The following is a 15,586-nucleotide window of genomic DNA, read 5'->3' as shown; positions in this document are numbered from 1 at the left end:
CATTCAATAAATGTTTGTTGTGCACGCACATACTAAATGCCAGGCACAGACTGGTGAAAAGCATATAAGGAAGTATATAAAATAATCATAGATGATGATCAGTGCTAAGGTATCATATTTAATTTTTTGTATCTATAATGTACTATTTAAATATATCATTTTAGGTATCACTGCTGTTGACCCAAAGTACTGAGAAAGAAAATAAAACGAAAGAGTTAACATTTCTGCTAGAGGAGTCCAGAAATAAAATTAATCAATTGGAGGAAAAGACAAGTAAGAATTTATATAAGAAAATATGACAATGTCTTATGTATTCCTCTTGTTATGTTTAAAATTTTAGCTTTCATTACAGTTTTATTGTAATGAAACAGTTCTGTTGTAATGTTTTGGGCTTCCCTGGTGTCTCAGACAGTTAAAGAATCTGCCTGCAGTGCTGGAGACCCGGGTTCAATCCCTGGGTTGGGAAGATACCTTGGAGAAAGGAATGGCTACACACTCCAGTATTCTTGTCTGGAAAAACCCATGGACAGAGGAGCCAGGCGGGTTACAATCCATGGGGTTTCTAAGAATCAGATACGACTGAGCATGCATACACCACACACACACTAGTATTTTTGCCTGGGAAATCCCATGGACAGAGGAGCCTGGCAGGATACAGTCCATGGGGTCACAGAGTTGGACACAACTGAGCGACTAACACAGTTTTGTTGTAATGGTTTTTAATGCTGTAATTCTCCACGCAGGTTGAAAAAGTTGGAGGAGGGAATAACAGTCACTTAAGAAGCTTTTTCAAAGAAGATGTGCTCCTCTTTTCCCTTTCCATACTCTCATTTTCTTCAAGTTTCAGTAAGGTGCTCCATGAAAATAGGGATCTTTGTCTTTTTTTGTTCATTGATGCATTCCAAGTGCATAAAACAGTGCCTGATATATATTAGGCATTCATATATTTTGTAAATAAATGAATACTCTAGGAGCACTATGGAGATAATTATTAATTATTCTTGGAGCAAGGCATTTGGAAAAGCATTAAGGAAAAGTTGTTTGTTGAAGTAGACCATGAACGAATGAAGTTGCTCAGTTGTGTCTGACTCTTTGTGATCCCATGGACTGTCACCTACCAGGCTCCTCCATCCATGGAATTTTCCAGTCAAGAGTACTCTAGGGGATCTTACTGACCCAGGAGAACTGAACCCAGGTCTCCTGCATTGCAGGCAGATGCTTTACCATCTGAGCCACCAGGCAACGAATGCTGTCAGGTATGCCAAAATGTTAAACCAGCAAATATTAAAGCCTAAATAAGACAATTCAGAACTTCCCTGGTGATCCAGTGGTTAAGAATCCGCCTGCCGATGCAGGGGACACGGGTTTGATCCCTGATCCAGGAAGGTTCCACATGCCTCGGCGCAACTAAGTTCATGTGTCACAACTACTAAAAGAAAGAAAGAAAGTGAAGTTGCTCAGTCTTGTCCGACTCTTTGTGACCCCATGGACTGTAGCCTACCAGGCTCCTCCGTCCATGGGATTTTCCAGGCAAGAGTACTGGAATAGGTTGCCATTTCCTTCTCCAGGGTAAGGAGACCATAGATGATTAAAAGTTCCCTAGACAGTGAATTAGAGGAGGGAGTGTAGGCAGAAGAAATGGCTTGTGCAAGTCTTGAAAGTGTGAAAATTAGGGTATATTTGAAGCACTGATTACTATATGTTAGTATACTAATATAACATATATATTAGTATATATCTTTAAGTCTATATCTTAAAGAACTCAGATGAGACTGGAAAAAATGTTTGGATCAGATTATGAAGGATCTTTAGTGTCATGTAATATTTTAGACTATTGAGTATTTTTCAAACTTGTTCAAGTAGTAAGGTACTTGAAAGGTGTGCACTTTGTGAAATACTGTGCTCCTTTGAGAACATCATGGAGATCTTGTGGCATTTTTTCACATTTCTCTTAAAAACATGGCAAAGAATTATTTAGCTCCTGTTAACCTATGCCTGCTCATTTTACCTTACTGTCATTACTATGTCCTGTACTCCAGATACTGAAATTGTTTAACTTCTTTTACATTTTATGTTCTCCCTCTCTCACCAGCTTTTGGCTACTTCTACTAACCAAAATGAACCTTCTACCACCTCTCCAAATCTATTGGCTAAATTCTATTGAACTCTTTATTGTTAAGAGTGGCTTAAGCATTACTTGTATGTCTCCTGTGACCTTGAGCGTCTTGAGGGCAGTGTCTTACTAAATATCTTTGTAACTCTAGTGCCCAACATGTTGCTATGTATATGTAATAGAATTTTAATAGTTGTTAAGATGAATGAATGTTTAATCTTATCATATAAACTGGAAACAACTTATTGGTAATAAATAACAATGTATGATTCTGCAGACTTATAGCCACTGAAATATATTTATTTAAGTTACTTTTCATTGTTTCCCATCTATCTATCTATCTTCCACTTGTTTTTCTCTTTGTTTCGGCTTAGATATATTCTATTGACCTGTTATCTAACCCTGCCTTCTACTGTATCTAATTGCTTTTAAACTCATTTATTGAATTCATAACTTTAATCATATTTCTTCCTTCTAAAATTTCCATTTAATTATTTTTCTAAAGATTCCATTTCTCTGGTTAACTTCTCTTTTAAAAGTGACGTTTCATCCTTTTAAAATAAATTAGTCATTGATATTTTATAGTTCTTCTCTTTTTACTTCAACATCTGGCTCACTTTTTGATCTGTTTCTGTTTTACAAACATGGTAAAATACATATAACATAAAATTTACTATCTTAATCATTTTTAAGTGTATGGTTCAGTGGCACAGATACATTCACATTGTTAGGCAATCATCAGTAGTATTTATCTCCAGAACTCTTCATCTTGCAAAATTGCTGTATCCATTAAGCAGTAACTTCCCATTTCCTTCTCCCCTCAGCCCTTGGTAACCTCCATTCTACTTTCTATTTCTTTTTAATCTTACTTTTTAGTGATTTGTCCTTATCTTTTGATGTGTCCAGTAATTTTTTGGTTGAATTCCATGCATTGTTATAAGAAAAGTTACAGGCTCTGGCTGATGTTGTTTTTTGTTTGCTAGGGAGAAATTGGGCTCATTACTATAATCCAATTAGAGGCTGAGCTGAATAAAGGGAAATAGTCAAGTTTATGAGGTTTATTTTGAGTCTTAAATTTTGTTTATTCAGCTCTTTGAGACCCATGAAACTATGCTATTTTTTAAAATTTATTTATTTTTAATTGGAGGATAATTGCTTTACAATATTGTGTTGGTTTCTGCCATATATTAACATGAATCAACCATAGGTATATCCCCTTTCTCTTGAACCTCCCTCCCACCTCCCATTCTATTCCACCCCTCTAGGTTGTCACATATATGCTGTCTATTTTAATCCCCTGGCAACAACCCTCTGCTGAGACCAAGCCAGCATTTAGGCCTCTTGCTCATGCCTAGAATCAGTAGATGTCAGCTAAATTTTGTCAGTTCACTTATTGGGACATATCTGTTAGGAATCTTAGCCTCTTTAGTCCTTTTTGTTTTGATTTGTTTCTGTGTTTAGTAGTTATTTTCAGCATGAGAGTTCATCTGTTACCAATTACTTTATTCTCCCTGGAACTATCCATTTAAATTAATTATGATCAGCTAATTTTTATTTTTAATATTTTCTTCAGTTCAGTCGCTCGGTTGTGTTTGACTCTTTGCGACCCCATGGACTGCAGCATGCCAGGCTTTCCTGTCCATCACCAACTGCTGGAGCATGCTCAAATTCATGTCCATTGAGTTAGTGATGCCATCCAATTATCCCATCCTCTGTTGTCCCCTTCTCCTCCTGCCTTCAGTCTTTCCCTGTGTCAAGGTCTTTTCCAATGAGTCAGTTCTTCTCATCAGGTGGTCAAAGTACTGGAGCTTCAGATTCAACATCAGTCCTTCCAATGAATATTCAAGATTGATTCCTTTAGGATTGACTGGTTTGATCTCCTTGCAGTCCAAGGGATTCCCAAGAGTCTTCTCCAACACCACAGTTCGAAAACATCAGTTCTTCGGTGCTTTGCTTTCTTTAGTCCAACTCTCCAGTAGCCCATACATGACTACTGGAAAAACGATAGCTTTGACTAGACAGACCTTTGTTGGCAAAGTAATGTCTCTACTTTTTAATATGCTGTCTAGGTTGATCATAGCTTTTCTTCCAAGGAGCAAGCATCTTTTAATTTCATGGCTGCAGTCACCATCTGCAGTGATTTTGGAGCCCAAGAAAATAAAGTCTGTTGCTGTTTCTATTGTTTTCCCATCTATTTGCCATGAAGTGATGAGACTGGATGCCATGCTCTTAGTTTTCTAAATGTTGAGTTTTAAGCCAGCTTTTTCACTCTCCACTTTCACTTTCATCAAGAGGCTCTTTAGTTCTTAGTTTTCTGCCATAAGTGTGGTGTCATCTGCATATCTGAGGTTATTGATATTTCTCCCAGCAATCTTGATTCCAGCGTGTGCTTCATCCAGGCTGGCATTTCGCATGATGTATGGTGCATATAAGTTGAATAAGCAGGGTGACAATATACAGCCTTGATGTACTCCTTTCTCGATTTGGAACCAGTCTGTTGTTCCATGTCCCATTCTAACTATTGCTTCTTTTCCTGCATACAGATTTCTCAGGAGGCAGGTGAGGTAGTCTGGTATTCTCATCTCTTTAAGATTTTTCCACAGTTTGTTGTGATCCCCACAGTCAAGGGCTTTGGTGTAGTCAATGAAGCAGAAGTAGATGTTTTTCTGGAGCCTTCTTGCTTTTTCTATGATCCAACGGATGTTGGCAATTTGATCTCTGGTTTCTCTGGCTTTTCTAAATCTAGCTTGAACATCTGGTAGTTCATGGTTCACATACGGTTGAAGCCTGTCTTGGAGAATTTTGAGCATTACTTTGCTGGCATGTGAGATGAGTTCAATTGTGTGGTAGTTTGAACATTCTTTGGCATTGCCTTTCTTTGGGATTGGAATGAAACCTGACCTTTTCCAGTCCTGTGGTCACTGCTGAGTCTTCCAAATTTGCTGGCATATTGAGTGCAGCACTTCAACAGCATCATCTTTGAGGATTTGAAATAGCTCAACTGGAATTCCATCACCTCCACTAGCTTTGTTTGTAGTGATGCTTCCTAAGGCCCACTTGACTTCGCATTCTAGGATGTCTGGTTCTAGGTGAGTGATGACACCATTGTGGTTATCTAGGTCATGAAGATCTTATTGGTATAGTTCTTGCCACCTCTTCTTAATATCTTCTGTTTCTGTTAAGTCCATACCATTTCTGTCCTTTTTTGTGCCCATCTTTGCATGAACTGTTCCCTTGGTATCTCTAATTTTCTGGAAGAGATCCCTAGTCTTTCCCGTTCTATTGTTTTCCTCTGTTTCTTTGCACTGATCACTGAGAAAGGTTTTCTTATCCTTGCTATTCTTTGGAACTCTGCATTCAAATGGGTATATCTTTCCTCTTCTCCTTTGCCTTTAGCCTCTCTTTTCTCAGCTATTTGTAAGGCCTCCTCAGACAGCTGTTTTACTTTTTTTTTTCTTGGGGATAGTCTTGATCACTGCCTCCTGTACAATGTCCCTAATTTCTGTGCATAGTTCTTCAGGCACTCTGTCTTTCAGATCTAGTCCCTGGAATCTGTCACTTCCACTGTATAATTGTAAGGGATTTGACTTAGGTCATACATAATGGTCTAGTGGTTTTCCCTACTTTTCTTCAATTTAAGTCTGAATTTGGCAATAAGGAAATAATTTTACAAGAAAATAATAATATTTTCTTGCTGTTACCTAATTTTCATCACTTGCCAATACTTGTCTGCTAAAGAGTATCAATGATCAGAGATTTAAGAAAAAAATTTAAGGGGAGAAAATTTTGACTCTTTTTCTCTCTGTTTATTAAGAGTACTATACTTTTAAATAGGATTCTGTTTGGAGGGGGTTTGGGTCTTTTTCATGAGGCTACATATCAGTCATCCATGATTAAACCCATTACTTTTTTTCATTCTCTTATCAGTGTTGGCTTTTCTCCTTGTCTTAAATTCCGTTGTTCCTCTCCTTTCCAAACTTTGACCTGGAAACCCTTGCTCTTCATACATAGCATATAAAATTTTTTTCTTCCTCAACATATTTATGCAAGTTTTCTTTACCTTCTGGCTTTAGCAAATTTGAGGTCTCTGCTTCTTTGCTATCCTTTTGAATGTTAGCTGTATATTGTCCTACAGTACATGTATAAAAGACTTAGAAGGCAGTTGGAAACTTTCTTTTGGATATATATTAGCACTTTCAAATCATTACTCATTAATTTATCCATTCAAATTTTATTAACCTCCTTTCTGTTCTATGCCAGGCACAAAGCTAGTTATGAGAAATGCAGTTGCTTATTATTGCATCCTTGCTTTCTGGAAGAGAATTCTGTCTATTTCTAATATATCAAGGAGTTTTATAATGAATGGATATTGACTCAATATCCACAAAAATAGCAATAAAAATCAAATACTTTTTAGGGGGCATATATTGAGATTGTCATATTTTTTCCTTTATTAGTGATTAGTTTTTAGTGTTATTTTCTAATGTTAAACCTACTTTTCTAGTGTTAACTTTTTATCTCTGATTAAAAATCTTTTATTATTATTTTTATATGTTGTGAACAGGATCTGATGTGAGCATGAATCATGTCTTTTCCCAGTGTGTGCTGGCAACTATCACCTTGCTAAGAGGTTGGGTTGGAAATGGAGGGACTAGAGCCACAGTCAAGTGTGAGCCAGGGTTTCTTTTCTCAGTGGCCAACATTACCGTGTTGGAGGCAGGGTCAGGTCTCCAATTGTTCAAGCAGAAGCTGTAAGAGTTGGGTCTGAGCTATCTTTGTTCGTTCGAGATGTGTGCTCCCTTCCCTCCCAGCACTGGTGCCCTTACTTCATATGGAGTAGTTCTGGAGCAAGAGGGGGCAGTGCAAGTGCTTGATGTTGGTCTGAGTATGGGTTGTGGCATCCCTGATTACAGTTAGAGTCTGGATTGCTTTTAATGCACTGCCTCTGTGAGTACCATTAATCGCTGCCCCTGCCTCTTTAGACATTGTTCTGGGTCTAAACTGCCTTTGCAACCCTCACCTTAGTTTGGAGTTGGGCTGTAGAACAGGCAGGCACGCCTGATGTGGGTCTGGGTACAAGCTATGGTGGTGTCAGCTATAGTCAGAATCTGGTACAACTTCTGATACATTGCTACTGTAAGTGCTGGTAATGGATGCACCTCCCTATTCAGATGCTGTTTTGTGTCTGGGCTGGTATAGTCCCTCACAACTGAGCACTGTCCTCAGCCACAGCAACTCTTTCCCTAGTGTGGAGTTGTGTTGCAAAGCAAGCAAGGCCTGAGCAGTCACTTGGCTCAGGCTGGGTGGCACACTTTGGAAGTTACGGGAAACAGGCTAGAGTCTGGTGCAATTTCAATTTACTTTCTCTGCCTTGTTTCAGGAGTAAGCAAATGTTGCACCTCTCTTCATGATTTGAATCTAGGTTTCTTACAGCCCCCTTGTTAGTCTCACTGGTTTTCTAACCAGTTTAGGTGACTTGTCTTCCTGCTTTTGGACCTGAGGGCTAGTATACCCAAAATGTGATTTGAACTGCTCATCTCTCAAGGAGGGTTCCCTTCCTCTTCCATGTCGCCTCATGAGGCAGAGGTCCTGATCTGATTGCTTCTCTTCTCTTCCTACCGGATTCCATCTTACAGTTTGGATGTACAAGTGTTTTCCTGCCATTTTTCACTTAGTTTTCAGTGAGTATCATTCTGCATATAGATGTATTTCTGATGTGTTCCTGGTGGGGAGATAAGTTTCATGTCCTCTTGCTCTTCTCATTTTGATCTTGATCCCTCCCCTTAATTCTTAGATCTTTAATCTGGGTCCTATTCTTTCTGCCTTGAAGAGGAATACTTAGGATATCCTTTAGTGAAAATATGTTTGTGATGATCTCTCTCCTATTTGTCTGAACATTTGTTTGTTCATTCTCATCTGAAAGGATTTTTTTGTTTGGTATATATTTCTGGTTGGCACACTGTATATTAAAACTATTTTGTTTTAGCACACTGAAGGTAGTATTTGCTTTCTTTTGGTTTCCTTTGTATCACTTGTCAAACTAACTGTTGAACATTTGAAGATAAGTTATCCTTTCCCTGTCTTGGGGTTTTTTAGATTTGCTTTGTTTTTGATATTTTGGCATTTTCAGTATGATATGACATATGCTTAATTTTATTTTATAGTTTTTTAAATCTGTAAATTAATGTCTTTTATTATTGCTTTTCTTCAGACATTATATTTGTTCTATTCTCTGTTTCCTCTCCTTTTGGAAATTTGAATAAAACTCATGCTAATTTTCTGTCTTCTGTGACTGTTAATTTCCTTTCTATCTTTTCACAGTTTTGCCTTTCTATGCCTTATTCTACATGATTTTGTTTGACCCATTTTGTCATTACTAATTCTATTTTTGTTTCTCATCCACTATGAATTCTTTCAGTTTTAGTTATTAGATGTTTATTATAAGATGTTATTCTTATTTTTCAGATCTGCTATTCTACTTTATGTAATTTTGTTTCTTATTTAATTTAAGCTTTTTATTCTTTAAATATACTAAGAATAACTGTTTATAGTTTCTTTCTGATAATTCTTTATCTTAAATATTTGTCTTTTTTTCTGATACATTTTAGTCCAGATTTTGTTTTATTTATTTAGCCTTATTTTATTGGGTACCTTTTTGTCTTTGACTACATTTTTAAAAAAATTATGTTGGAGTATAGTTGCTTTACAGAATTGTTATTTTCTACTGTAGCTCAAAGTGGATCAGCCATATGTGTACATAATCTCCTCTTTTTTGGATTTCCTTCCTATATAGGTCATTTGAGAGCACTGAGTAGAGTTTCCTGTTCTATACAGTAGGTTCTCATTAGTATCTATTTTATACATAGTTGACTACATGTTTATTATTTTTCTTGACAAAATTTTTTCAAGAAAAACTTTCTCTTATTAGTATAATAAGGCCTGCCTGTATGTAGGTAGTTTAGCTTCCTCTTTGGAGGATTCTCATTTGCTTTTACCATGTGCCTGGTGGCTCTACCCATCTTAAGTCAGTTTCATGGCTTGGGATTAATTGGACCGCTCGGGTGATGTAAACCTGTGCTGCAAATTTGCTTGAGGGTTTGTTTACTTTTGCTTCATCCATATATAATGATTGTCCTAGCTTACTGTACAAAATTGCATTTAAAATCAAACCCCATACCTGCCAGAGATGCTCAGAGGCCTCAAACAAAACCTTGTGTGCACTAGGACCCAGAGACTCCACAGAGACTGAGCCTGATCTGCCTTTCAGTGTCTGAGTATCTCCTGCAGAGGCACAGGTCAGCAGTGGCCTGCTGTGGGGACAGGGGCTCTGGCTGTAGCAGACCTGGGAGCCATGGCGTGTGGCATAAGTTCTCTTGGAGAAGGTCGCCATTAGCCTTGCCATAGACCCACCAAGCAGATAACCCACAAACTGGAGAAAAATTATACCAAAGAAGTTCTCCAACTGTTGAAAAGTTCTAGGGCCCATAAAAAATTCCCCAACCTGGGAATCTGGCAAAGGGACTGAGCACCCCCAAAGAATTTTACTTTGAAGGCCAGTGGGATTTGATTATAGAACTTCCACAGGACTGGGGAAACAGACTCTTGGAGGGCACAAACAAAACCTTGTGTGCACAAGGACCCAGGAGAAAGGAGCAGTGACTGCACAAGAGACTGAGCCAGACTTGACTGTGAGTTTCCAGGAGTCTCAGACAGAGGTGTGGGTTGACAGTGGGCTGTGGTGGAGTCAGGGGCACTGACTACAACAGTCCTGGGAGCCGGTGTGCTGGTGTAAGTCCTTTTGAAGGAGGTTGCCATTATAATAATTACCCGTACCATAGTTTGGCCTGAGGCCAAACTACAGGGAGAGAACACAGCCCCGCCCATCAACAGAAAATTGGGTTAAAGATTTACTGAGCATGGCACCATCCATCATAGCAAGATCCAGATTCCCTCACCACCAGTCCCTCCCATCAGGAAGCTTCCACAGGCCTCTTATCCTTATCCATTAGAGGGCAGACAGGATGAAAACCACAATCAGAGAAAACCAAGCAAACTAATCATATGGATCACAGTCTTGTCTAACTCAATGAAGCTATGAGCCAAGCTGTGTAGGGCTACCCAAGACAGACAGATCATGGTGGAGAGTTCTGACAAAACGTGGTCCACTGGAGAAGGGAATGACAAACCACTTCAGTATTCTTGTCTTGAGAAATCCATTAACAGTATGAAAAGGCAAAAAGATATGACACTGAAAGGTTAACTCCCCAGGTTGGTTGCCACCCAATATGCTACTGGAGAAGAGTAGAGAAATAGCTCCAGAAAGAATAAAGAGGCTGAACCAAAGTGAAAACTGCTCAGTTCTGGATGTGACTGGTAATGGAAGTAAAGTCCAATGCTGTAAAGAACATATTATATAGGAACCTGGAATGGTAGGTCCATGAATCAAGGTAAATTGGAAGTGGTCAACAGGAGATGACAAGAGTGAACATCGACATTTTAGGAATCGGTAAACTAAAATGGGCCAGAATGAATGAATTTAATTCAGATGACCATTATATATACTACTGTGTGCAAGAATCCCTTAGAAGAAATGAAGTAACCCTCATAGTCAACGAAAGAGTCTGAAATGCAGTATTGGGTGCAGTCTCAAAAATGGCAGAATGATCTCTATTCATTTCCAAGGCAAACCATTCAATATCACAGTAATCCAAGTCTATGCCCCAATCACTAATGCCAAAGAAGCTGAAGTTGAACTGTTCTGTGATGACCTACAAGACCTTCTAGAACTAACACCAAAGAGAAAAAAATGTCCTTTTCATCACAGGGGACTGGAATACAAAAGCAACAAGTCAAGAGATACCTGGAGTAACAAGCAAGTTTGGCCTTGGAGTACAAAATGAAGCAGGACAAAGGCTAACAGAGTTTTGCCAAGAGAACAGACTGGTCATAGCAAACACCTTCTTCCATGAACACAAGAGATGACTCTACACATGGACATCACCAGATGGTCAATACCAAAATCAGACTGATTTTGCAGCTGAAGATGGAGAAGCTCTATACAGTCAGCAAAAACAAGAACGGGAGCTGACTGTGGCTCAAATCATGAACTCCTTATTGAAAAATTCAGACTTATATTGAAGAAAGTACTGAAAACCACTAGGGCATTCAGGTATTACCTAAATCAAAACCCTTATGATTATACAGTGGAAGTGACAAACAGATTCAAGGGATTAGATCTGATAGAGTGTCTGAAGAAATATGAACAGAGGTTCGTAGTGTTGTACAGGAAGCAGTGATCAAAATCATCCCCAAGAAAAAGAAATGAAAAAAGGCTGAGGAGGGCTTACAAATAGCTGAGGAAAGAAGAGAAGTGAAAGGCAAAGAAGAAAAGGAAAAATATATACATCTGAATGCAGAGTTCCAATGAATAGAAAGAAGAGATAAGAAAGCCTTCCTAAGTGATCAGTGCAAAGAAATGGAAGAAAACAACAGAATGGGAAAGACTAGAGATAGGAAAGACTCTTTAAGAGCATTAGAGATACCAAGGGAATATTTCATGCAAAGATGGGCACGATAAAGGACAGAAATGGCATGGACCTAACTGAAACAGAAGATATTAAGAAGAGGTGGCAAGAACTATACCAATAAGATCTTATGACCCAGATAACCACAATGGTGTGATCACTCACCTAGAGCCAGACATTCTGGAGTGCAAAGTCACATGGGACTTAGGAAGTATCACTACAAATAAAGCTAGATGAAATTCCAGTTGAGCTATTTCAAATCCTAAAAGATGATGCTGTTGAAGTGCTGCACTCAATATGCCATCAAATTTTGAAGACTCAGTAGTGGCCACAGGACTCGAAAAGGTCAGGTTTCATTCCAATCCCAAAGAAAGGCAATGCCAAAGAATGTTCAAACTACTGTACAATTACAGTCATCTTACACGCTAGCAAAGTAATGCTCAAAATTCTCCAAGCTAGGCTTCAACAGTACGTGAACCAAGAATTTCCAGATGTTCAATCTGGATTTAGAAAGCCAGAGAAACCAGAGATCAAATTCCCAACATCCGTTGGATCATAGAAAAGCAATGAAATTCCAGAAAAACATCTACTTCATTGACTATGGTAAAGCCTTTGACTGTTGGATCACAACAAACTGTGGAAAATTCTGAAAGAGATGGGAATACCAGACCACCTTACCTGCCTCCTGAGAAATCTGTGTGCAGGTCAAGGAGCAACAGTTAGAATTAGACATGGAACAATGGATTGGTTCCAAATTGGGAAAGGAGTACATCAAGGCTGTATATTGTCATCCTGCTTATTTAACTTCTATGCAGAGTACATCACGCGAAATGCTGGGATGGATGAAGCACAAGCAGGAATCAAGATTGCCAGGAAAAATACCAATAACCTCAGATATGCAGATGACACCACCCTTATGGTAGAAAGTGAAGAGTAACTAAAGAGCCTTTTGATGAAGGTGAAAGAGGAGAGTGAAAAAGCTGGCTTAAAACTGAACATTCAAAAAGCTAAGATCATGACATCCAGTCTCATCACTTCATGGCAGATAGATGGGCAATCAATGGATACAGTGAGAGACTTTCTTTTCTTGGGCTCCAAAATCACTGCAGATGGTGACTACAGCCATGAAATTAAAAGACGCTTGCTCCTTGGAAGAAAGCTATGACAAACCTAGACAGCATATTAAAAAGCAGAGCCTTACTTGGCCCACAAAGGTCCATATAGTCAAAGCTGTGGTTTTTCCAGTAGTCATGTATGGATGTGAGAGTTGGACCATAAAGAAAACGGAATGCTGAAGAATTGATGCTGTTGAACTGTAGTGTTGAAGAAGACTCTCGAGAATCCCTTGAACTGGAGGGAGATCAAACCAGTCAATCCTAAAGGAAATCAGTCGTGAATATTCATTGGAAGGACTGATGCTGAAGCCTCAATACTTTGGCCGCCTGATACGAAGAACTGACTCATTTGGAGACACCCAGATGCTGGGAAAGATTGAGGGCAGGAGGAGAAGGGGACGACAGAAGATGAGATGGTTGGATGGAGTCACTGACTTGATGAACATGAGTTTGAGCATGCTCTGGGTTTGGTAATGGACAAGGAAGCCTGGCGTGCTGCAGTACGTGGGGTCGTAAAGAGTCAGACATGATTGAGCAACTGAACCGAACTGAACTTATTGTACAAAGGTTTAATTCTTGAACTTCTTACCTTATACAGTCTTGGAGTTTTCATATTTTTTTCTCACTTCATCATAATTTCAGATCAAAATCCAGCTTTGCCAGGACTTGTGAATTCCTTGAGGCAAAAGCAGTTTTTGTGCTTATGTTACTTCTATTTTGCCTTCACTTTGTAACCATTAATTTCATGTTATTTTTTCAGGAGTTTAATAATTTTAATGTTCTTAATATTTGATCCTGAATTTTTCATTCCCTTTTAGAGGTGTGTTTGTTTAAAATGACATACCTCACTATTACTCCAATAGAATTTTCAGTTTCAATTTTATATGTCATTTCTACATAAGTTTTAGTTTTTGGATATTTTCCTTATTTCTTTTACCTTTTTTGTTTTTAATTAAAAAAAAAATCTTTTGGCTGGGCTGCATGGCATGTGGGATCTTCATTCTCTAATCTGCGATTGAGCCTGTGTTTCTTGCGTTGGAAGCATGGAGTTTTAACCATTGGACAACCAGCAAAATCCCTTCTTTTAGTTTTTAAAAGTGATACAATGCTTTTTTTTTTTTAATCTAGTAATTACAGCCAGTAATCCTAACATCTGAAATATTGCAATCAGGTCAAAGTTTGTCTTTTTTCTGCTGACTTTTCTTGTAGTAGTATTCTGTTTACTCTTGTGGTTTTTGATTGTGAAGTCCTATAATTTCGTCTGTGGAAATTCTTTAAGTACTGAATTGGAGGTATATTTTTACAGAGAAAATTTACATTTATAGCTTCCGGGACTCTGGGGGAGCTTAGGGGAACTTCAAATTAAGTTTTGGCTTAGAGATTTTTAGTATATTTAAGCAGCATATATTCTGCTCCCACACATGCCTAACTACTAGTTTGTGATTATGATTTCTCAGAGGAGACACTTATTAATAGACCATTATAAACGTTATTGTAATAGACAGTCTTTAGTTATCATTTCCCTCTCTCCAGATATTCTTTTCCTAGAGTTGGAGCACTAATCCTTTCATTTCTACACAGATTTTGAGATTGGAATTTTTTAAAGATACAAGTCTGAAGCATTATTCTGTTGCTTGACATCCTTTATTGTTTTTCATGACTTGGGAAGCATATACTTCTGAGCAAATTATGTGAATCCTATTATGATTTTGTCATTATTTTTCCAATCATATCTAATATAGCAGATATTATGATTTCTCTCTTGTGCTTTGTTTCATGCTGTTGAAATACATTTCAGACTTCAGAATGTTTATCCTATCTCTTCTGTTTTTTGACTTTGTATATGCTGTTTCGTATCTCTTGTGATTTTCTTTCCTCCCTCAGCTCCCGTTACTCTTGTTAATCGTCACTGGCTTTCAAATGTTTTAACTCAGCTGTCACTTTCTGGAAGCCTTCCCTGAACTTTCCCTCTCCTATGTCTGTCTCTCCTTACTTCTAACAGTTATTGGTCTTAGGCTTAGGTACCACCTCTGTATTTATTCCCAGAATTGCTCATGAGTACTCATCAGCACTTATTTTTGATTATTTGTCTGCCTGCCCAGTAGTTCCAGTTTCTGTATACACCATATCATCATCACCATCATCATAATAGTATTTAACATTTTACTAGATGCTAGACACTGTGATTAAATGTTTTAAGTTGCATTATCTTGTATAATCCTAATAGAAACTCTTTGAAATATCATTAACTATCATTTTCCATGTGGGTAAAGTAGGGAGCAGTTGGTTATCATGCCCATGTGTAGGTAGCTAGTAAAAGGAAATAGAATAATTTGAACCCAGAGAAGAGCATGAGCTTCTTACTGTTCGTGTTTTTATGAGATTTAAAAGTGAATGCACACAGATAAAGCATAGAAAATAGCACCTGACACTTAGGGTTTAGTAAATATTAGCTATCAAGTGGAGTTATTAGCTTTTTTTCATAGTATTTAAATAAGTAAATGCAATAATTTAGAAAAATATAAAATCAAAATAGTAAATGATAAAAATAAAATCATGAACAATTTCACCATTAGGAGATAAATTGCTTTTGAACTTTTTGTGTGTTCTTTCCTTTCATATGCACTATTTATATACATGCTGTTTTTAACTTGCCCTTTTTATTATATATTTTATGGATGTCCAAATTAGTAACAAATAAACAGCTACATCATCATTTACAGTGGCTACATGGTATATCATTGTATCACCATAGTCTAACCTGTCTCCTTTTGAATATTAAGGTTGTTAATGCATGCGTGAGTGAGTGAATGATAGATAGTCACTCAGTCATG

General features: G+C 37.9%; 1 protein-coding gene across 6 annotated transcripts in view; it reads left to right on the top strand.

Annotated features, from left to right (window-relative positions):
* Positions 1-15,586, top strand: part of SYCP1 (synaptonemal complex protein 1) — a 125,341-nt gene that overhangs the window by 22,094 nt on the left and 87,661 nt on the right. For all 6 annotated transcript variants that reach the window (XM_081493333.1, XM_081493332.1, XM_081493334.1 and 3 more), the window contains one exon: positions 165-273. In XM_081493333.1, the coding sequence (XP_081349459.1) occupies positions 165-273 (109 nt within the window). The remainder of the gene's footprint in view (positions 1-164; positions 274-15,586) is intronic.

This window comes from Giraffa tippelskirchi, chromosome 5 (assembly GCF_054371585.1).
Source record: "Giraffa tippelskirchi isolate mGirTip1 chromosome 5, T2T-mGirTip1v1.2.pri, whole genome shotgun sequence".
Taxonomy (NCBI): domain Eukaryota; kingdom Metazoa; phylum Chordata; class Mammalia; order Artiodactyla; family Giraffidae; genus Giraffa; species Giraffa tippelskirchi.
This window is presented reverse-complemented; position numbering and strand designations above follow the sequence as displayed.